General features: G+C 40.0%; 1 protein-coding gene across 3 annotated transcripts in view; it reads right to left on the bottom strand.

Moving 5' to 3' along the window:
• Positions 1 to 22,678, bottom strand: part of CHCHD6 (coiled-coil-helix-coiled-coil-helix domain containing 6) — a 298,780-nt gene that overhangs the window by 252,728 nt on the left and 23,374 nt on the right. For all 3 annotated transcript variants that reach the window (XM_027863898.1, XM_027863899.1, XM_027863901.1), the window contains exon 4: positions 18,693 to 18,837. In XM_027863898.1, coding sequence (XP_027719699.1) covers positions 18,693 to 18,837 — 145 coding nt within the window. The remainder of the gene's footprint in view (positions 1 to 18,692; positions 18,838 to 22,678) is intronic.

Raw genomic sequence — 22,678 nt, 5'->3', positions numbered from 1 at the left:
AAGAGGGAATGTTGTCCCTCTTCATCTCTATTTCCAGTGTTTCCTTACTATCTTCATATCATAGCTAAAATCCCACTTTTTCCAAGAAGTCTTTCTCCATCCCTACCCTAATGCTAGTGACTTCCCACTATAATTAACTCCAATTTATCTGGCCTTTATCTTATTTGTACCTAGTTGCTAGCATGTTGTCTCCCCCTTTAGACTGTGAAGTCCTTAAGGGCAGAGACTGGTTTTTGTCTCTTAGTATCCCCAGCACTTAGCACAAGCTTGTTGACTTGACTCGAGCCTGGGGAGAGATGCTCAGTATATGTCTTTTAGGGCCATTAATCTGATTGCTTTTCTCGACTACTTTGGAGAACCAAGACATTATCATAGTAGAAGGATCAAATTTTGAGCAAGCATGGGAATATAGGCCAGAAACCAAAGCCTCAAAACAAGATAGGTCAGGTTTCTTCCAATGGTGGACTCACTGATTCCCGGTTAAGTATTCCTTTACAAACTCCTCTTTCTGAGTGCTCTAGACCATAAAGCAGGGAAAGAAGATACAGAGAGCTCTTAATCAAAAGGGAAGATGTGGGTTAACAAAAAGTCAACCACACAAGTGTGGGAATTAATTTATAGATAGGACATTCCAAGGACAGAAGTGGGTTGAAACAAGCAAGGGGAATTGAGGTTTGGTGGAGGTAGGGTATCAAATTCTAGTCTTTGCAAACTCCCCATACCAGAAAGTTACCTCCAAACAACTTAGTTCTATATGGCTCTCTATGAAGAGATTATAGGGATGGGTAGCTACTCAACAAATTAACTGACCATCAATAAGCATTTATTAAGTGCTTACTATGTGCCAAGTATATCTATCCCATCTTCTATCCAGATGTCCCTGACCCACTATAATAGACTTCTTGCAAGGGATAATTCTCCCTCTATAGAATTTTTTGAGCAGTGGGCAGGGGCAAGGCAAGGTCAACAGTTCCTGTTAGGTGTCAGAATTAAATGCTTCTACCACTCCAAGAAGTCTTTGGCTACCCCAGCTAGCTGTTCGCTTAAGCTTGTGGTTCCCAAAATTTTTTCATTCTGTGATCCTGTTATGATACACCCACATAGGCACAACAACCAAGATCATTTATCAAGCACCCACTATGTGCACAGCATTGAATACATACTCTTCCCACCCCCTCTGGATACAGCATTGCAGGCTTTCCACTGTGTCAGATTATGAACATACTGAGGGTAAGGACTATGTACACAATTTTCCCTTCACTGCTCTACAACGCTTGGCACACAGAAAGTCATACATAAACACTCTTGATGGGTTGTATTATAGGTACTTTTGTTTTTTTGTCCTATGTCACCTATGAACTCCTTGAGGGTAGATCTTGAGGTTCTATCTATAAATGCCCTGAGATCACATGCTCAATAACTGCTTAGTGTTAATTAGCTAGTTATAATCTGATTTGCTCTCTCTCTGCCTGTTTATTTCTGTTTCTCTGTCTCTCCCTCTGTTGGGGCATCTCTCCCTCCCTCCTGTCTCTTTCTTTCTGTGTCTCTCTCCCTTCCCATCCCTCAAACTTAGCATCATACCAGAGAGCTTTCTCAGAGTGAGGATGGCCACTGTCACACAGTTATATTGCCTGGGTGAGAGGGTCAGGGTGCCATACCCAGGCTACACTGTAAGGACTTGTCTGTGATTTATTGGGATTGCCCTTATTGGCAGGGACCCACTGGAGAGATTCTTTGGGATCCACTAGATAAAACTCTATTCATTTTCGATAAACTACCTGAGGATGCAGAGCCTTCTAAAGTTCCAAGAAGGATATGAATTTCAGATTGGAGTCTGATTGCCAAACCTCTCACAGAGGTGAAGACACAATACATAGTTAAAATGATGTTAATTAGTAAGAGGGCAGTTCTCTATCTGGTCCTCAGAAGAGTCTGTGTCTCTCTTCAACATTTTATCTGAAAGACTGTTTCTTCACAAGTTGATTTGATCATTTTTCTTCACACAAATGTTCTTCCTGGATTGGAACCTATCCAGGGAAGGAAGGAACACTAGAGTGGAAAAGTCTAGGCCCAGTTCTGTACTGTGTGGCCCTTCCCTTCTCTGGATCAATTTTCTCCTTGGTAAAATTAGAGACTAAACAGATGACTTTCAAGGTCCTGTGCACCTCTAGAGTTCTATGATTTTTGTAAGATTTGGGGCTTTAAAAAAGTTTATATATGTTGGGGGGGTTACTCACTGAGAACAAATAGAGAATAAGGACAAGTATTAATACTAAAGATGGAGAAGTTAGAATAGGGATGGGAGAGGGGAACAACTGGTGTCCAGGAGGAGGGGAAGAGAGAATTGAGGGTTCCAAAGCAGAGTATGTCATAAAGAATTATGGCAGTTCTAGAATTTAAGCCTTGGCACTGGATAGTCTGAAAAATAGTTTTTGAGATATCTTCAGAGAAGTAATGGGGTCCTAGAAGTCAGGAAAACTGAAGAGTAATCATAGAGATGCTGTACAGATGTAGAACCACAATATGCGGAAGGGAAAGGTTTTCGAGGTCTTGCAACATTTCACCTGACAAATCCATATACCAAGTTGTGGCCTTTCTTTTTGGCTAAGTGGCTTCCAGGTGCTCTCAATAACATTGTGATTATTTCTATTATTAAAATAATTATCATTTAATATAGAGGAAAGATTATTTTAGCCACTTACTACCTGTGTGGTTTTGTGCAAGTCATTTCATCTTTAAAACCCTGAAAAAGTGTTATAAAAGATGGAGAGCTGGACCAGTAGTCAGGTATACCAGGGTTCAATGGTATTCACTGTGCAATGACTGACTTTGATAGACTTAGTTATCTAAGCAATGCAAAGATCTAAGACACTTCCAAAAGACTCACAATGGAAAATGCTATCCACATCCAAAGAAAGCACTCTGGAGTCTGAATACAGATGGAAGCATACTATTTGCTCTCCTTTTCTTTTGTTGTTTTGTTTTATTTCTTCTTTCTTGTGGTTCTCCCATTAGTTCTAATTCTTTTTTACATCATGACTAATGTGAAAATATGTTTAATATGAATGTGTAAGTAGAGCTTATATCAGATTTCATGCCAATTTGGGAAGGGGGAAGGAGAGGGAGGAGAAGAAAATTTAAAACTCAAAATCTTATGGAAGTGAATGTTGAAAACTAAAAATTAATTAATTAATTATATAATAATTTTAAAAATATTAATCATCCAAAGGTGGTTTTCAGGTCCAGGACCAATAGGTCACTGCTTATTTACATAGCTATACTAGGATGGGCAATGCCATGGAAGTGCTAATTCAGTTTGTAGGTAAGACCCATACCAATGCCTTACTATATTCCCTGGCTTCAGCCTCTCAGCTTGAAAAAATGGGGAGACAACCACCTGCTTTGAGACCTCTCATAGAGGGCAGAGAGGGAATAAGATGATGTCTTCAAAAGCTTGTAACTTCTTTGAACAAAGAACACTGATAATTCCCAAAGCCGAGAAATTTATGAACAAGTTTCATTTCAACTGGTTAAACAAGGGCCCAAAAACAACTCAGAAACATCCTAGATGCTAAGCAATTTCAGTGCCCCATGGACATGTCTCTTCAATACATATATATATATATATATATATATATATATATATATATATACACCCTCCACAAAGGCTAGTTAAATCCTTCTTTCAGCACCTAGGCAGAACACCTGAGTACTGCTTGTGCAGCAATGGATTAAATCAAAAATCCCGAAGCAGCAAAACCCACTCCTCTAGAGCGAAGATTAAGGAAACACTGCACTGAATCAAGAGGGAAAATAAGAGGGAAAAAGAAAAAACCCAGTGCCACACACCCAGCTGCCTGCAAGTTAGCATTCTTACTCGTTTCTCATCAAAAACCTCTTCGGAGGAGGTTAAGCACACAATAGACTATCGAAAGCACCAGCTAGCGTGGCTGCTTGAAATTCCACACATGTGCCTTGGCAATGTATTTCTATTAATGTCCAGTGTGTGTCAGCGTGAAGATAAGGCACCGACATCATGTCAGACCAGCCAGCTAGAGAATGGGCCCCACATTCAACATTGTCTGATACTTAGGACCTGGAAGAACAGAGGCTCTTTGGCAAAACTTGTCCCAAACACACTTATACCCCCAATCACCAGTGCAAAGGGGGAGGGGCATTGCGGTTATCAGCACACAAATCTTGTCAAGGCGGGTATCCTGTGACTCTAGGGAGACAAAGGAAAGAATGAGATAGATACAGGAGGGTAGTGGGGTGGAAAGAGCAAGCAAGGAACAGGTATTGAGAGAAGAGAGAGGCAGGATGCTGAAAGAGAAAACAATCACCTACATAGTCCATTGAAGAAACTCGGGGCTGGCTAGTTTTCAGCATATATTCTGTCAAGTGAGGGGGTTAGAAGAGATGATCTCTAAGGTCCCTTTCTAGTTCTAACATTACCCATTGAGAGAAAACCATAGGGAAAGAATGTGAAGAGCTACAAGTGAAATTTACTCATCTCAAATATTATCCACTACCAGTTTTAATTCAATTTGGTTGTAACTTTCTTGTATACCCAACATCACACAAGTGTGTTCAGCACATCTACCATCCATATTGTCTGCCCTAACACCCTATTCGCTCACCTCTTTACCCCAGGAGCAGAATCCATAAGACATGATCTACTAGATTTTGACTGACAGGGAGATTCAATGAGACTGACAGGTGATGATGGACGAATTATAAAGTACGTACAGGGATATCAGGAAGTATGGGGATAGTTGCAGCCAACATTACCTATTCCTCTCGGCTCCTGTGTCATAAAAAGACACATAAAAAGTACACCAGACCAGGCCATCACTAAGAAACCAGAGTTGGACGAAGTTAGCCATCAAAACTAGCAGCAGGCCTGCAAAAACAAATTAACCTTGAGAGCTGAGAGATTACCAGCAAGAATTGGAAAGTGCATTTTTTAGAATAAAGCAATTGTGACAGAAAAAAAGATTTATTGCAAATACTTATGATAAATGATTCCAGCAACAGAAGGAAAGGTAAGAATATAGGAAACAGAACATCATTGCTCTCTCCTCTATAAGTTTCCCATTCTATGACAGGAAATGGTCACTTGATTCAACTCTTTGGATTTCTTGTGGCAAAACACATGCCCCAACATGTACAAGTTGCTATTCTTCAGGAAATCAACTCTTGGCTATCTACAATAAGAGCTGGTACTCTCCTCTATTTTGGCCTTGAAGCAATGAGTTAGGAGGCATTCTTCTGGTAGAGTAGGAACCAAGAAAGGATTACAAACTTGGGAATTTCTAGACATTGCATGATGTATAAGAAAGTACACTTCCCGTGGAATCAGGAAAACCTGGGTTTAAATTCCAGCTCAGACACTTACTGTGTGACCTGGGGGAAAAGACTTCACCTCTCTGAGACTCATTTTCCTTGTCTGTAAAATAAGGATAAAAATTCTGACACTATCTTTCCTCTTGAGACTGTTTCAAAGAAACTGCTTTGTAAACCTTAACGTGCTACATAAATGTGAATGATTATTATTCTTTCCTTTCATTCCCTTTTTTGTTTGACTCCTAAATGGTCCCCTTCTAATCATCTACCTCATGTCAATATCCAATGTTGAAATTTATCTGGGAAAGGAAACACAATCTGCTAATTGATAAATCCAAAGTATTCTATAAAAACATAAAGTAGGATGTAAGTTGTCTTAAAGGATATGAGAAAACTTTAAAGAAACCATCATTCCTTCCTTTCCCAGTCCTTCATGCTTGTTGAGCTAATGGAAGGAAGAAGAGAAAACAAAAAACTGGAGGGAGGGGGGATACAGGAAAAGCCTATCCAAATATAATTTGGTGACAGGTAACTAGACAGCAAAGTATATAATAATTTTTCATTCTTTTTTCTTTCCTTAAGAATAAAGTCCTTAGATTCTAGCCTTCTCTAACTTCTGGGAATCTAATAAAGATTGCCCTTAGAGGTAAAAGGCAGTAGCCTCTAGTTTAATGCCTAGCTTTAGCTATAAAGGTAAACAGAGTGACAAGGAGCGAGGGAATGAAAATAGGTGGGTATAACTTTTGTGACAAGTAAAATATCCAGTTTATTTCTGACATTTAAACATGGTAGTTTTAGGGTATTGCCCGAAGTATAAGACTGAGGAATTATTATAGGACTCATGTTCTTCAGACAGAATGAGAAGTCAAGTCAAGTCAACAAGCATTTATTCTCTGCTATGTGCCAAGTACTGTGCTAAGAGCTGGGCGCAGAAAGAAAGGCGAAAACAGTCCCTGCACTCAAGGAACTTACAGCCTAATAGGGGAGACATCATGAAATAACTATGTCCAAACAAGATATAGATAGAATAAATTGGAGATAATATCAGAAGGAAGGCACTAGCATTAAGGGGAATCAGGAAAGAATTCTTGCAGAAAGTAGGCTTTTTATGCTGCAAAGACAGGACATCACTAGCCTGGTACCTCCAATCATCACATACAGATTGCCTCCTCTTGCATAGCAAATCTCTCAGATATCTATCTTCCCCACAACTCATACCCTACATCCTTTTCCTCACCTCATTTACTCTCAAAAAGGCACCAGTTCTGATGTTACTATAAAGACTTAAATATCTTTACAAAGTACTAGTGACCAACTTCTTTAATATAGCATTAGCAGTTGCAACTTATCACCCAAAGCCCCACATGATCACAATACCAATCAAAGTAATATATCAGTAATACTGTTTCTTTTATTCCTTAGACAGATTAAAAAAAAGAGATTTGTGCTCTTCTGAGTATATCATATAATCCCTATCCAACGCTTTTCAGAGGGAGCCTACAGCTCAAGTCCCTCAAGACTCATCAAGCTTAAAAGAGGCCCAGTTGTGGTGTGCTAAAGGGCAGTGGTGTCCCTCGAGGGGGTTGGGAGGAGAAGCCTTTTCCAGCGTCCCTTCCAGATCTCAGCCCCAGCTGTCAGCCTCTTTAGCTCATCCTCAATGCTAAAAGACATTTTTGTAGACACGCGATCTGCTAATTAGAAGCAATGACACTAGGACTGGAACCGCAATCAGCCATTTGCCTAACAAAGTTAGCAGCTAATGAGAATTTCCAGCTTCTGTCAGCATACAGCAGAGGTCACCTGAGCTATACGCTATTGGTAGAAAAGGAAAAAATAAAGGCATCGGCAGATTTGAGATTTGGTAATGGGTGGAAAGAAAAAAAACAACAACAACAACATACAGACTTCTTAAAAATGGTTCCACAAAATCCCAGACTCCATCATTAAAATCAGTTTACAGTACTGACTTCTTAAATGAAAGAAACTGAATTTACATCTTTTACTAGACAAAGAATGTGGGATCTTATATTCTTCCCAGAAGCAGACCCTATCTCAGAGTCAGATCTGTAGTGCTGAAATCCTCCAAATTCAACCTAAAAAGACCAGAGAGCCAGCAACTCTGCAAGAGGTAAAGATACCAAAAAATCTTAGGTTGCCAAGACTATGAGGAGCTGGGATTCAGAAATGGATCTAGATCAGTGTTTTCCAACCATGTTAATCCATGATACACCCATGGACTTGCCAGGAATATTCCTTCTGCCTCCACCAGTCATCTTCCAGTCTAGCCATCTGTGAATCTACAGCCACCCCAACCACATTACTTATACTTAAACACACAGGGAACAATTCTATTTCCAAAAAACATCACTATCCTGCTGAATAAAAACTAGCAAAGAAGACTGAACCATCCTAACACACCAATGATATCTTCACAGTACACCAACATCCCAACCAAATGAATGAGAAACAAATTATTTAGGCAGAATCTTAACAAGAGGGCCACGAAAGTAACCTCCAGTTCAGCTGAGCCCCACCAATTCCAGAGGTATGTTCTAGTTAACAAAAAAATCCAAGTTTTCTATTGAGCTCTATGAGACTTTGAGCAGGTCCCGTTTCCTCTCTAGACCCATTTCCTTGATTCAATTATGGAAAAGATATAATTGCCACCTGCTTCACAGGAGCAATAAGAAAAAAATGAGACCAATTTCAATAAAACTCAAATACTACATAAATACCAAAATATCTCTGAAAGATGATGAGAATGAAGTGTTGGTGTCTTAAACAAAGCCAGTTCCTGCCGTGGGGTCACCACTGAAGCCTGGAAGCTACTTTTCAAAGATGTAACAAAGAACAGGTCCCCTTAATTCAGAGAGTCTGCAGCCAACCATGTAAACACCCCCATCTCTGCACGTTTATGCTAGAAACTTGGTTTTTCTTCTGGGTTTGGTTTCTGTTCTGAAAGAAGAAAAAGGAGTCATATACTCTTCTTGGGTCAATAAATCTGACAAAGCCATTATTCAAGGGGATTTTAAAAAATAGAGATAAGAACTACGGGGCTTTTGGTAAATCCTATTAGTTTGGTTCTCAAAGCTGGGTAATGCAGCTTTCCAGAGTACTAATTTCATTTACTGTGTTTGTCTGCCATACTCTCTAATAATGCTGAAGTATCTGGCCATAAATGAGGTCTTCTTATTTCCCACATTTTAATCCTCCCGTTCTAAAGAAGTAATGGAAAGGTCATCTTTAATCTCAATTTCTTTCTTTTTTCACATCCCCCTAGATCACCCCACCCAGAAAAGCATGGATTTTTTCTGTAACTTTTCAGTTAGTCAGTCTCAGCTTCCCGCCACAGGTGCGGTATGTTCCAAAGAACAGGGGCAGCTCACAGATTTCAATTTAGAGCTAGAAGAGACTTTAGAGAATGTCAAATCTGGCTCTCTCATTTTAGATGAGGAAACAGGCTCAAAGAAAGTTATGTTCAGACCTGTTCAGGGTCATATAACTACTAAATGTCTGTCTGCACTCAGGACTTCCTGACTCCAGGTCCAGTGAATTATCTACTACACCACCAAGGCAGCTTGCAAAATTTGTTGTCTGATACTGAAATTGTAAAATTGGAATTTCAGGTTATGTGGTTTTCCTCAGCTAAGGATCCCGTCAAAGTCAATCACTTTGGCTTTAATAGAATGTATATGTTCTTTTAAAGTTATTTCCTTTTGCTTCTCTTCTGCAAATTTCCTTCCACTTCTGTATTTTTTTTGTTTTGGTATGAAATTTACCAAACATACCATTTTCTCTTCTTCTCTAGAGAGATTTTCTACTGTGCACCTAAGTTCTGTACCCTGTTGTCTTCCTTTAATTCTGTACTGAAAATTCTATTTCTATCCTAATATCTTCTTTTAACAGCTTTATTTCTCTTCAGAACCACTCTAAAGTTTCCTACTATTGTTCCACGTTCCATCAATAGTGAGTAGAACTCTATTTTTCAACAGGAGATTTTGGTAAATTTTCTCCAGTTAAACATGTCAAGGCCTCTTCTTGAGTTTCTGCTCATTTGATCTCTCCTCTTGAGAAGTCTCTTGATCTCTACTGGTTTATCTACTTGGAAAGTGAGCGAATGCCCAGCCTCTCCGATTCTTTTTAGCCTTTCAATCTGTCTTGTATTCCAGTAGTTTGTTCCTGTCTTCATACTCATTCTTGGCTCCTCTCCTTCTCTATTCCACCACTGTCAACACTCCTTCCCACTCCTCCCAGCTGAGGAAGCTTAGAGACCTGGAGGCCATCCACGGCTGGGTCCCTGTCTACAGGAAACTCCTTGAGGAAAAGACTGACTCCAGTGAGGTTTCTACCCCCCTATCTCTCAAGCGGAAGAAGCCCATAGGGGAGGGATTCTTAATCATGGCTTCAAGAACTTCTTTTCACATTTTGATAACGATTTCAATAAAATTGGTTTGCATCATAATACAATACTGTGTAATACATGTACTTCACATAGTTAAAAACATGATTCTGAGGAGTTCATAGGCTCACCAGACTGCTGAAGAGACCCACACAGAAAAAAATTAAGAACTCCTGCCTTGGCCTCTCTTGTGGTCAGCTTGACGCTGTTAATTATGTCCTGCCCCAAGGTCGTGCTATATTTCCTTTGTGTGGCTAAGTGGAATCCATGTAAGTAGTCTTGGCCTTTGTCTTGCCACCAGGGCTTTGGAGACTCTGGAGGAGAGAGTGAGGTTGATGGCTCTGAGCGGCTCTGCCTCACTTAAATCACATCCAAATTCATTTGCAAGTCAGGACATCACCCCAGGGATGTAATTGGTCCTCTTTGAGAACAAAGGAAGAACAGCATCAAGAATCCACGTCCTTCTGCCTCTATCGGACTGGAGAGGGTTTGGAGTCGCTGCTATGGGAGGGTTCTAGCTAGGGCTCCCCAGTAAGACCATAAAGCACAAACTCAGTAGGCAGCAGAATGAGCTACTGAATGAGAGGGATTAATATTTCAGCTGTGCAATATGTCATTTCATAAGGTTTTTAGACTATGTGTAGTGTTTCTATCTCCTTATCTTGTGGGTTCGGCTTGAATTATTTCTTATCTGGAACATATTTCCATATTTTTGAGGTTTTCTGATTAGAGCATATTTAAGAAGAAATTTTCTCAGAAGATGACAGAGGTCCTCAATCACTACCCATATTCTCGGCTGTTTCTGATAACTTCCACCTGGACTCCCCAGTCAGAAGAGAAAGAGTATTCTGGAGAATACATTTCCATTAAATCTCTACATAATGTTGTAAGGCATCAAGAAGGAGAACTATGAATGACAATTTGGTGTGAGTGTGTGCGTGTGTGTGTGTGTGTTTTGTTTTGTTTGTTTCAGCTACACCCATTATCAACTCTCCAGGTTCCAACAAAGCACCATAAAATCAGGATAGAGACTTAATGTAAAGCAGAAACTTCAAAGAACTATATAAATGCAAGCTATTATTTTTCTGCCATAAGGTGCCATGAGCCACATAAGTCCATAGACTCCTAGCCACTGCAACTACTGGTGTCCTAGTACTCACCCAATAGTTCCAAGTTCCAATACAAACAGCTTGTCCCAATATAAAGATACTCATATTCAGCAGATGTTAAGGAAATACAAAATTCATTCCACAGCATGAAGGCCATGGTCACCAAAGTCTTCTTTCTCATTCTGACCAGGCTAAACCAGGGAACTGTCAGTTTCTGAGTACTGGCTAAGGCTCAAGTGGAAAAGACTCAGCTATTCAGGTTATTCCTCAAGTTCATTCCACTAAGCTGATTTTTATTTTAAAAGGGTCAGAACTTCAAATTGGCAACTAAACTAGGGAAGAAAGTGGCATGGGAATATCTACTTTATTACTGGATCTTATCTATTTGCTGGTTGGTTGTTGTACTTCATACTCAAAGAGAACCAAAATGACATCACTATGCGCAGGAGTGTAGAGTATCTGACTGTGGCTGATCAGACCAGTATGAGCTCAGAAGGCGCTGCCACAGGCCAGGCACAAATAGTCCACGTGAACATTTGGCATGGAGATGTCTCTAAATCTGCAAATCTCACATTTCTTTTGAGTTACCACAATTCTGCTTTGCCCACAGAACACAGTGCCTTCTTTGATGTGGGCATGCCCTGCTGGGCAGTCCTTTGCCAGTGTCTCCCATGTCTCACAATCAATTCAAAAGTTTTTCAGAAGAGAGACCTTGAGAGTGGCCTTGTATTGCTTCTTCTGACCTCCATGTGAGTGCTTGCCTTGTGGGAGTTCTCTGTAAAACAGTCTTTTAGGCAAATGTACCGTTTGGCATTTGAACAATATGTCCAGCCCATTGGAGTTGTGCTCTCTGCAGTAGAGTTTGAACACTTGGCAATTCAGCTCAAGAAAGGACTTCAGTATCCAGTTCCTTATCTTGCCAGGTGATCTTCAGAACCTTCCTAAGACAATTCAAAAGAAGGAGATTCAGTTTCCTGGCATGGAGCTGGTATACCATCCAGGTTTCACTGGCATATAATAATGAGGCCAGCACAATGGCTCTGTAGACCTTCAGTTTAGAAGACAGCCTAATACCTCTTCTCTCCCACACTTTTCTTCAGAACTTCTCAGACATTGAGCTAGCTCTGGCAACGTGTGCATCAACCTTATCATCTGCGTGTACATCCCTGGAAAGTTTACTAAGTGAACTTATCCACAGTATCCAAAATTTCTCCATTTGCTATAACTGATAGTCCCATGTATGGATGGTGTGGTGCTGTCTAGTGAAGAACCTCTTGGTGTTGTCAGGCCAAAATTAGCACAAGTAGCAAAGAACTGATCTATTGCACCTCAGCTCAGAGGCTGCATTGAGTGCATAATCATCTGCAAACAAAAAGTCATGCACCAACTCTCCCTCTACTTTAGTCTTGGCTTTCAGCCTTTTCAAGTTAAATAATTTACCATCAGTATGGTAGCTGACCTTGATGCCATTTTCATCCTCATTGAAGGCATCCAATAACATCACTGAAAACATCATACTAAAAAGCATGGGATTAAGCACAAAGCCCTGGTTCACTCCACTGGTGACTGAGAAAGCAGGAGAACATTGCCAATATTCAGAACCTGTGCAAGCATGCCTTTGTGAAACAATGTGTACAATGCTGATGAACTTCTCCAAGCAACCAAATTTTGCCATGATCTTCCACAAACCTTCACAACCAACAGCATCAAAGGCCTTGGTCAGATTGATGAATGTTGTATATAGACTTCTGTTCTGCTCTGACATTTTTCTTGGGGTTGTGAGGCATCAAACACTGTGTCAGCCATTCCTCAGCCTTTTCTAAAGCCACACTGGCTCTCAGGTAGGTGATCATTTTCCAGGTGAAGAATCAGCCTATTAAAGAGGACTCTGGCAAGAATCTTTCAGGAAATGGCTAAGAGAGAGACTCCCATCCCACAAGCCCTGTAATTGTCACAGAACAACCTATTTCCTTTTCTTTTATAGAGATGGACAATGGAGGCATCCTTGAACTCCTGGGGGATAACCTCCTCTTGCCATATAACCTGGAAGATTCCAGTCAGCTTTTGTATAAGCAGTGAACCTGCTGGAATAGAATCAGCACCAGGCACTTTGCCACAAGAGAGGAACCTAATGATATTTTAATCTCTTCTTCAGTTGGAAGTTCAGCTAGAGATGGACTGACTTCAACCACAGGTATATAGATAATGGTTTCAGCATTGGTTGATGCTGGTCTATTGAGAACACTATATAAGTTTTCAGCCCTTCTCTCTAGGATCAATCTATTTGTACTGGAAAATCATATTGTTGTTGTTCAGTCATTTCAGTTGTGTCCAACTCTTTGTGATCCTATGCAGGGTTTTCTTGGCAAAACTACTGGAGTGGTTTGCCATTTCTTTCTCTAGCTCATTTTACACATGAGGAAACTGAGGCAAACAGTGTTAAGTGACTTGCACAGAGTCACATAGCTAGAAGTGCATAAGGCCAGATTTAAACTCAGAAAGACAAGTCTTTCTGACTGCAGGACCTGCACTATAACCACAGTATGACCCATCTGCTGGAATTTCAGAATAGGGCCTTATGAAAGAAGGAAGTCAAAAGTGGAAAGGATTCATTTGGAACAATTTGAAAGGATACTGGGAAGAAGAAAATTTTAACATAAGGCATCAAGTACCCAAGAGCTAATTTCTGAGTACAGAATCTTAAAAAAAAAAATACCCCCCGCACAGACAGATATATTAATCATTCTTTCCACAGTTCTGTCATATAAGAAGTAAATCAGTGACCCTTTTGCAACATATAACAGGATATAAAAATCACTGTCTTTCTCTGGCGTCAATTTTATAGACTTTTCCCAATAATGGGTTGAATCACAGCCTTGTACAGAAGATGATAAAATAATCATCATAAAAGTCAGAGACAAACAATATAGAGGAGCAGATTAAATGTCAAATAATTCTTAGTACATTCAAACAGGAAACCTTCACATGGAAAAATAAAAGTTTTGTGTGTATGGTGCCTGCACAGGGTAGGTCTGAGTATCAAGCCTTGCAGAACTCCCCAGTCAAATCCAATCACAAAGAACTCACAAGCCAGACCATTAGGCCACCAATCAAACTGCAAGTAAAAACTTGCTTAATTTTGCCAGGGACTCTCAACAACAGCCAGTCTTTTCCCAACTATTAATAAGACTATTCAGTGCTCCAATTCAATACAAGAACTAGTAGTCAGTAGGTTACAGCCTTGCTACTTCTTTCAAACTTTGTGTCATTAGAAAAAAGCAAATAGACTTCTCCGCCTCTGCATGTGCACATGAACATCCCCTTCCCTGGAACACTTGACCCACATCTTTCCATGTATTTAATATCCGAACCCTGCAAAGTTCAGTTTAGTCCCTTCTCCATGAAACTGTTTTTCATCTGCCCAAACATACAGTGATCATTCCTTTCTCGGCATCTCTGCAGATCCTCAATACCGCAAGAAAGCAGCAACAGACTAACCCAAACCTTCCCTTCAGAAGTATGCCAGAGCCCAGACCTAACATCAAGTCTGAAATCAGAAAGTAGACTGGAAAGATGAAGAAACAAACAAAAAAAAGAATCCCACCATAGGACACTCAAGAAACAAACACAGAAAAGAATGGCTCCAAAACATCCACAATCATTGCTTTGGAGAAAAACATAACTTGGGCACAAACCCAATTAGAATTCCTGGAAGAGATGAAGCAAGAGTTTTAAAAAAGAGTTTAAAATTTTTTTTGATAAATGAAGTGAGAGTGCTTGAGGAAAAAAAAACTGTAAAGGAAATGAGAGCTATGGAAGAAAGAAAGAGAAAGGAAATTAACAGCTTGGCACAAGAGGTACAAACCCTTGCCCAGGCAAAAGATTCACTGAAAATTAGAATAGACCAAATGGAAGCCAATGATTCTAAAAACAAACAAAAAGATATTAAGACAAAGGCAAAAGGCTGAAAAAACAGAGAAAATGTAATATATCTTACAGCAAAATCAACTGAACCGGAAAACAGCCTGAAGAGGAAAAAATTTAAGCATCACTAGAATATCTGAATACTATGTCTAGAAAAAGAGCATAGACATTATATTTTTACAACCCTCCCCCACTAGACATATTTTAAGAAATGTTAAAAGAAAACCACCTAGGATCAATGGGGTAGATTAAGTACACAATACACAGTAGTAAATTACCATAGTAATTTAATGTTTGATAAACCCAAAGATCCAAGCTTTGGGGGCAAGAACTTACCATATGAGCAAAATTGCTGGGAAAACTGGAAAGCAGTTTGGCAGAAACTAATTATAGACCAACATTTTACAATGCATACCAAGATACGGTCAAAATGTGTACATTATTTAGACATAAATGGTGATATCATAAACAAATTAGGGAAGCATGGAAAAATTTACCTGTCAGATCTTTGGATGAGGGAAGAGTTTACGAGTAAACAAAAGAGACAGACTCAGGGGAAGAAAAATGGATAATTCTGATTACGTGAAGTTTAAAAGTTTTTGCATGAACAAAACTAATACAGCAAAAATTAGAAAGAAAACAGAATCAGGGAAAAACTTTATAGCAAATTTCTCTGAAAAGACTTCATTTCTCAAATATACAGGGAACTGAGACAAATTTATAAAAAGAAGAGACATTCCCTAATTTATAAATGGTCAAAGGATATGAACAGGTAGTTTTCAGATGAAGAAATCAAAGTTATCAATAGTCACATAAAAATGCTCTAAATCACCATTGATTAGAGAAGTGCAAAGTAGAACAACTCTGAGGTACCGTCTCATACCTACGAGATTGGCTAACATGGCATAAAAGGAAACTCCAAATGGTGGAGGAGATGTGGAAAAATTGGGACACTAATGCACTATTACTGGAGTTGTGAATTGGTCCAAACCGTTCTGGAGAATACTTGGGAACTATGCCCAAAGGGCTATAAGACTATGCATACCCTTTGACCCTGAAATACCACTACTATGTCTGTATATCAAAGAAAAAGGAAAAGGACTTATATGTATGAAAATATTTATAGTAGTTCTTTTAGTGGTAGCAAAGAATTAGAAATTAAAGGGATGCCCATCAACTGGGGAATGGCAGAACAAGTTGTGGTATATGATTGTGATGGAACACTATTGTGCTTTAAGAAATAACAAGCAGGTTGATTTCAGAAAAAACCTGGGAAGACTTGATATGAACTTTTATACGAACTTTATATGGAAAGTGAAGTAAGAACCAGAACAGTAGACACAATAACAACAATATTGTAAAGATGATCAACTGTGAAAGACAACTATTCTAATCAACATAATGATCCAAGCCATTTCCAAAGGACTCATGATGAAAAGGGCTATCCACCTCCAGGGAGAGAACTGGTAAACTCTAAGCGCAGATTGAAGCACACTTTTTTCACTTTCTTAATTTTTTGCAACATGGCTAATATGGAAATATGTTTTGCATGACTTCACATATATAGCTGATATTGTATTGCTTGCTTTCTCAATTGGTGGAAAAGTGGCTGGAGGAAGGGAGAGAATTTAAAATTCAAAATTTTTAAAAACGGATGCTAAAAATACATACATACATACATTTTTAAAAGAAACAAAACTACTCAGATCTCTTAGAACCAGAGGACGAAGTGGAAATAGATAGAATCTACCACTCACTTGCTGAAAGAGGCTCCAAAATGAAAACTTCCATGAACATCATAGCCAAAATCCAGCAGAAAGAATTCAAGTATCAAGGAATCACAGTCAGGATCACACATGATTTGGCAACAACCCTATAAAGGAGCAGAGAACCTGGAATATAATATTCCAGAAAGCAAAGGACATATGCCAACAGCCAAGAATAATGTACCTAGCAAAAGTGAGTATAATGCTACAAGAGAAAAAACAAACTTTTAATGAAACAGAAGACTTCCAAGCATTCCTGATGAAAAGGGGAAGGAAGGGCATAAATATTTACAAAGTACCCACTATATGCCAGACACTATGCTAAGCACTTTTTACAAATATTATTTCATTTGATCCTCACAACAACTCAGAAAGTAACAACAACTCAGAAAGTAGGTGCTATTATTATCTCCATTTTACAGCTGAAGAAAATGAGGCAATCAGAGATTAAGTGATTTGCCCAGGGTCACAGGGCTATTAAGTGTCTGAGGCATAATTTGAACTCAGGTCTTAATTCCAGGCCTGCCATTCTATCCCATTGTGCCACTGGCTACCTCCAAAAAGAACTGAAAAGACCAGAACTGTGAAGAAAATCTGAAGTTCAAACACAGTAGTGAACATAAAGAAGCAAACATGGAGGAATAATCTTAAAGGACTACACAAGGATGAACTGCTCACATTCAAATATGGGGAGATGACACACGTGTGCCCTCTGAAACCTATCAACATCAGGGGACAAGCCCTGGGAGTGGTCTTATTATGTCTTGATGATCTTAAGAAAGGAAGGGAAAGAGAAGGGAAGAAGAATACAACAGGGGTGAGGGGTAAAGGGAAAGGAAGGTTAGGGAAAATTAAAACTCACACAATCAGGGTGTATAGACATCTATACAAACAAGGAGAGAAAGAGACGACACTTGAACCTCAGTCTCATCCGACTTGGGCAAAAGAAGGAAGACTACACACAAACACACAAACACACATGCACACACGTACATACACAGCTGGGTACAGACATGCATTTCACTCAAGAGGGAGAGAGAAGGGAATTAAAGGGAGGAAAAAATTAAAGGAGAGATTAGTCCTAAGGGAAACAAACTCTAAGGAGGTACAGAAATACTTTTAACTCTTTTTCAGGTGGCAAAGGATGGGAATCTGAAGGTGTGCCCATAAACTGGGGAAGGGATGAACAAGTTATGGTATTTAAATGTGATAGAACACTATAGTGCTGAATTCTTATCAGAGTAATGACCAGTCAGGATTCCAGACGACTAATGATGAAACATGTTACCCACCTCCTGATACAGAGATGGACTCAATACAAAATGAGATGATTTTTTTTGACATAGCTAATGTGGAAATTGGTTTCAATTGACAATTGCCCACACACCACAGTCTGCTCGTCTAAAAATCTTGGTATCAGTCACCTGAAATTATAGAACTGCTGAATGACAGAAGTGAAAGGCACAACAGAGATCAGCTGGTCTCACCTACTCATCTGTACAGATGAGGAGCTGTAGGACAGGGAGATGAAGTAACTTATCCATTCTGCTAAGAATGGATAATAAGCCAAAGAGCCAGGAACTGATCCTATAAGCTGACTCTTTGTCCAGTGCTCTTTCCATTATACTACAGCTGCATCTCAGAATCACAGGATATCAGAGCTAGAAGGACATGTGAATGAGTTGAGAGCATCAAGCCTAATCACTTCATTTTACAAATAGGGAGACCAAGGTACAGAGAGGAGAGAGCAGGTTGAGTGCTGGATGAAAAGATGCTACGATTCTCGTCCTGATTCTCTATCGTTAACTCGTTGCATAACTCTATGCCGTCATTTCACTTCTCTGGGCCTCATATTTCTCATCTGTTAGATGAGGAATTTCGACCAGATCTCTAAGGTGCTTCCAACTCTAAAATTCTATGATTCTATGAAGTCCCTGACCCCAAGTCCCATAGCTAGTTAGTAGCTGGACTAGAATTAGACAATCTCCTCATTCAGTACTCCTTCCCTAGGTAGGAGCTGATTACAATAGACAAAAAATAGAAAACTTTAGAATCTCTTAGAGCCAATGAGGCTTCTGAGGCCAAGATTAGGCTTCTCAACCAACCATATAAACCCACAGGAGAGAACACTAGAAAATCAGCACTTACCAGCTGGGCTGATCTCTGCTTCTCCTGATTCATGCCCTTCTTCTCCCATGGAAGGGATGACTTCAGGTGCTCCCTGGCCACCTCCTTTTCTCTCTTCACCAGATGAAGTAGCTCTTCTCGGATCATGGCCTGTTCCTGTTCATATCTGTGCCAAGAGAGAATGGGGGTAGACGCAGATACAGAGGCTATAACTGGCAGGATTCAGCCAGGGACTGTGCATACTGCCATGGGCTAGCAGGGTGGGGATGGGATTTGTCTGGCCATAGAACTCAGCAACATGGAAGGAGACCTATAGCCTGAAGCAAGGTTCTAAAAGGGGGGAATGATTAAGGGACTATTTGGCTCTGGAGGGCAGTTCTGTTCCATTAGTTAGTTATCTTTAAACCAATGAGTAGAAAATTCACCCCATCCCACTCTGATACCCCTATCCTCTAGTGTTGGAAATATCAAAAATGGCACTCAAGGAAAAGGCCCATACTCATACCAGCATTTATGACATTACATGCTCCAGGGGGAAAAGCCAATTGCGTATATTACATGAGAAAATATAAGTATACAAATGCAAGAATCTGAGAATTTCAAACGTACATCAGTCAGAGAGCAGCACTAAAGCCAGAAAGGCTTCAAAGATTGAAGGCTCCAATCTTTCCCCTCGGTACTATTTCCCTGAGTGTTAGAATATGGGAACTTGAATGTTTCAGATGCCATCAGCACCTTTACTCAAAACTTTGACTATTCAAATTCAGGATGGATGGAGACTATTCCTATTAATGATAGACTGGCGAGGACCAGGGTTAAGGGATACAGTCCTTAGTATACAGAAAGTACATCACCTAACACGGATATTAAACCCTTGGACTTGGTTCCTACCCTAGGATAATTGCTCTCATTAGTTAGCCAGTCTTCTTAAAGGCCATGCAGAAGGAAAATGAGCCTCCAAATCAAAGGGTCAATCAGAGATTTCTTGTTAAGAGTCATCAACATCCTTAGGCTAATAAGGCACCAGAGGCCAGGCTTGATTCAGCCAGTTAGAAGGCACAGTGTAAGGGTTTTTACATTTGGGCATGGTAGGGTCCCAGCTTCTTCCCTTTTATTCTTCCCCAATTACTACTACAAATACATTTAAACACTGTCTCTACCTAACCCTCTAGAAAGCACCAGGTCACTTTAAAAGGTCATTAAGATGGTGATTACGTGTGTATAAATGTTTGATTCTTAGCTTTCCCTAAAAATAAATTTTTTTCTATTTCTTTAAATAATCCATTCTTTCTACCCCAAATGAAAACAGTCCTCTGGCAAAGGCAAGCTCCCAGAGTGAAAGAAATGCCATCAGCCCTAGCCAAAGCCCTACATAAAGATTTCCCTCATGAGGGAGAAGAAATGAAGGCTAAGGATATAGCTCCACTTGGGAGAAAGCAAGGTGTCCAGAGAAAAAGAATACCCTCCAAAGGAAGAGAAGTACCATCAACCAACAAGAATTTATTAAGCACCTACTATATGTAAGACACTGGGAACACAAAGACAAAAGTAAAACAAAACCTATTCTCACGAAGCTTAAATTCTATTAGGGAAGACAAGTACATATATAAGTATATAGAGAATAAATATAAAGAGAATAAATACAAATAAATACAAGGTAGCTAAACACAGGGTGGTTTGGAGGAGAGAAGCATCAGAAAGGCTTCATGTAGCAGGTGATGCTTGAGATGGGTCCTGAACAAAGAGAAGAATTTTGTGAAGTAGAGGTGGGGAGACAATGCCTTTAAGGCATAGGGGGATGACCAGTACAAAGACACAGAAAAGAAATCTCTGTGTCATGTGATTACACCAAGAGATTCTGAGATGAAGAGAAGCCAAGAAGAGCCAGCTTATGTTAAAAGGCCTCAATTTTTTTTTCTGTAAACAGAGAGAAGGCCAGTTTTCCTGGACCTCTGCCTACAGTGGGAGGGGGAGTAATGTACAATGAGGCAGGAAAAATCAATTGGACAAGTTTGTAAAGGTCTTTAAAACCTAAACAAGTGAGTTTTATTTTATCCTAGAGATAACAGGGAGGCGCCATAGACTAGTGAGTGGGGGAATGACATAATGAGACCTGTACTTAAGGAAAATCCCTTTGACAGCTGTGTGGCAAATGGACTGTAGTGGGAAGACACCTGAGGAGGGTGTCAATCAATGAGGAAGCTATTGTAATAATCTAGACACCAAGTGGTAAGGGCCTAAATTAAGGTGGTAGCTATGTGCCTACAGAGACGGGGTCAGAGATGAGAGAGGTTGTGAAGGTAGGAACTGAAAGTTTTGGCAACTGGTAAATATGTGAGATGAGTGAGAATTATATTGAGATTCTAAGCCTGAGAAAACTGGAAGAACAATGACGACTTCAACAGAAACAATCAAGTATGAAAGAGGGGTGGGTTTTGGGTGAAAGATAAATTCTGTTGTGGACATGATGAACTTTAAATGTCTCTGAGATAATAGTTTAAAATGGCCAACAGGAAGCTGGCAATAAATGGACAAAAGTTTAGAGGAAAGACTGGATGGATATATAGATCTGCGAATCATTTGTACAGAGATGATAATTAAACCCATGAAAATCCATTAGGTCACCAACAGAGTGTTGTGAGAAGACCTAGGACAAAGCCTGGAAGAACATTCACAATTAGAGGGTGTGATATGGGTGACTCTGGCTCTGGAGGGCAGTTCTGTTTCATTCCCCCACTCACTAGTTATCTTTAAACCAATGAGTAGAAAATTCACCCCATCCCACTCTGATACCCCATTCTCTAGTGTTGGAAATACCAAAAATGGCACTCAAGGAGAAGGCCCATACACATACCAGCATTTATGACATTACGTGCTCCAGGAGACTCAAAAGGAGTGGTCAGATAAGTAGGAGGAGAACCAAGAGAAAACAGTGTCATAAAATCCCAGAAAGGAAAGTGTATCCAGGAGAAGAAGGTGGTAGACAGTGTCAAATGCAGCAGAGAAGTCAAGTGGGATGGGGACTAAGAAAAGGAAACTAGGAGATCATTGCTTACTTTGGAGAAAGCAATTTCAGTTTAGTAATAAGGTCCAAAGCCAGACTGCAAAGGGATGAGAAATAAGTGAGAGAAGACGAAGTGAAGGCAAAGAGTGCAGACAGCTGAGAAGGAGAAGAGAGCCTGAAGGGACAGGTTCCAGTGAAGGTTTTTTTAAGGATGGTAGACATTTGGGTACATATGAAAGCAGCAAGTAAGAATTTAGTAGCTAGGAAAAACCTGAAGATTAGAGATCAAGGGGATAAGTGAGGAAGGATTCTACTGGAAAAGACACGAGGAGATGAGAACAAGAGCACGTGCTGAGAAGGTAGCTTTGAAAAAGGACCAGCCCTTTGCCAGGGACTGGGGAAAGAAGAAGAAAGTGGGTGATGATACTAAGAGACTCTGAGATGAAGAGAAGGTAAGAAAAGCGAGTTTATGTTAAAAAGCCTCATTTTTTTTTCTGTAAAACAAGAGGTAATATAACTTAGCTGACAGTATGGGAGCACAGAGAGTTAAGTGTTAGAGGCATGAGGGGAGAGGGAGATTGGGATACTTTGTAAGGAAAGTGAGACAGGCAATCAATGAGGGAAGAACAGCTAAGAGTAGTGGTATGTGCCTGTAATCTCCTGCTCTGGGGAGGTTGACACCAATGGCATTCGAGTTCAGGATTTCTGAACTGCAGTAGCACTAAAGCTGACTGGGTACCTACACTAAGTCTAGCACAAAGATGGTGAGCCCCTGGGAGCAGTGAGCTACCAGGATGCCAAAGGAGGAGCTAGTTGGCTCAGGTGAGAAATGGAGCAGGTCAAAGCTTCTGTGCAATGGCGATGGAGCCCATGAGTGGCCACTGCACTCCCAGCCTGGGAAAGACAAGGAGACCAAGTCTCAAAAAAATAAAACAACAACAAAATCAGAGAAGAGTAAAAAGGATTGCTTTACTAGAGTTAGGGCCCAGTTAGACAATGAATT

The sequence above is a fragment of the Vombatus ursinus genome, unplaced genomic scaffold (genome assembly GCF_900497805.2).
Source record: "Vombatus ursinus unplaced genomic scaffold, bare-nosed wombat genome assembly UNPS02014773.1, whole genome shotgun sequence".
NCBI lineage: Eukaryota > Metazoa > Chordata > Mammalia > Diprotodontia > Vombatidae > Vombatus > Vombatus ursinus.
The sequence above is the reverse complement of the archived record's forward strand: the minus strand, read 5'-3'. Positions and strand labels throughout refer to the sequence as shown.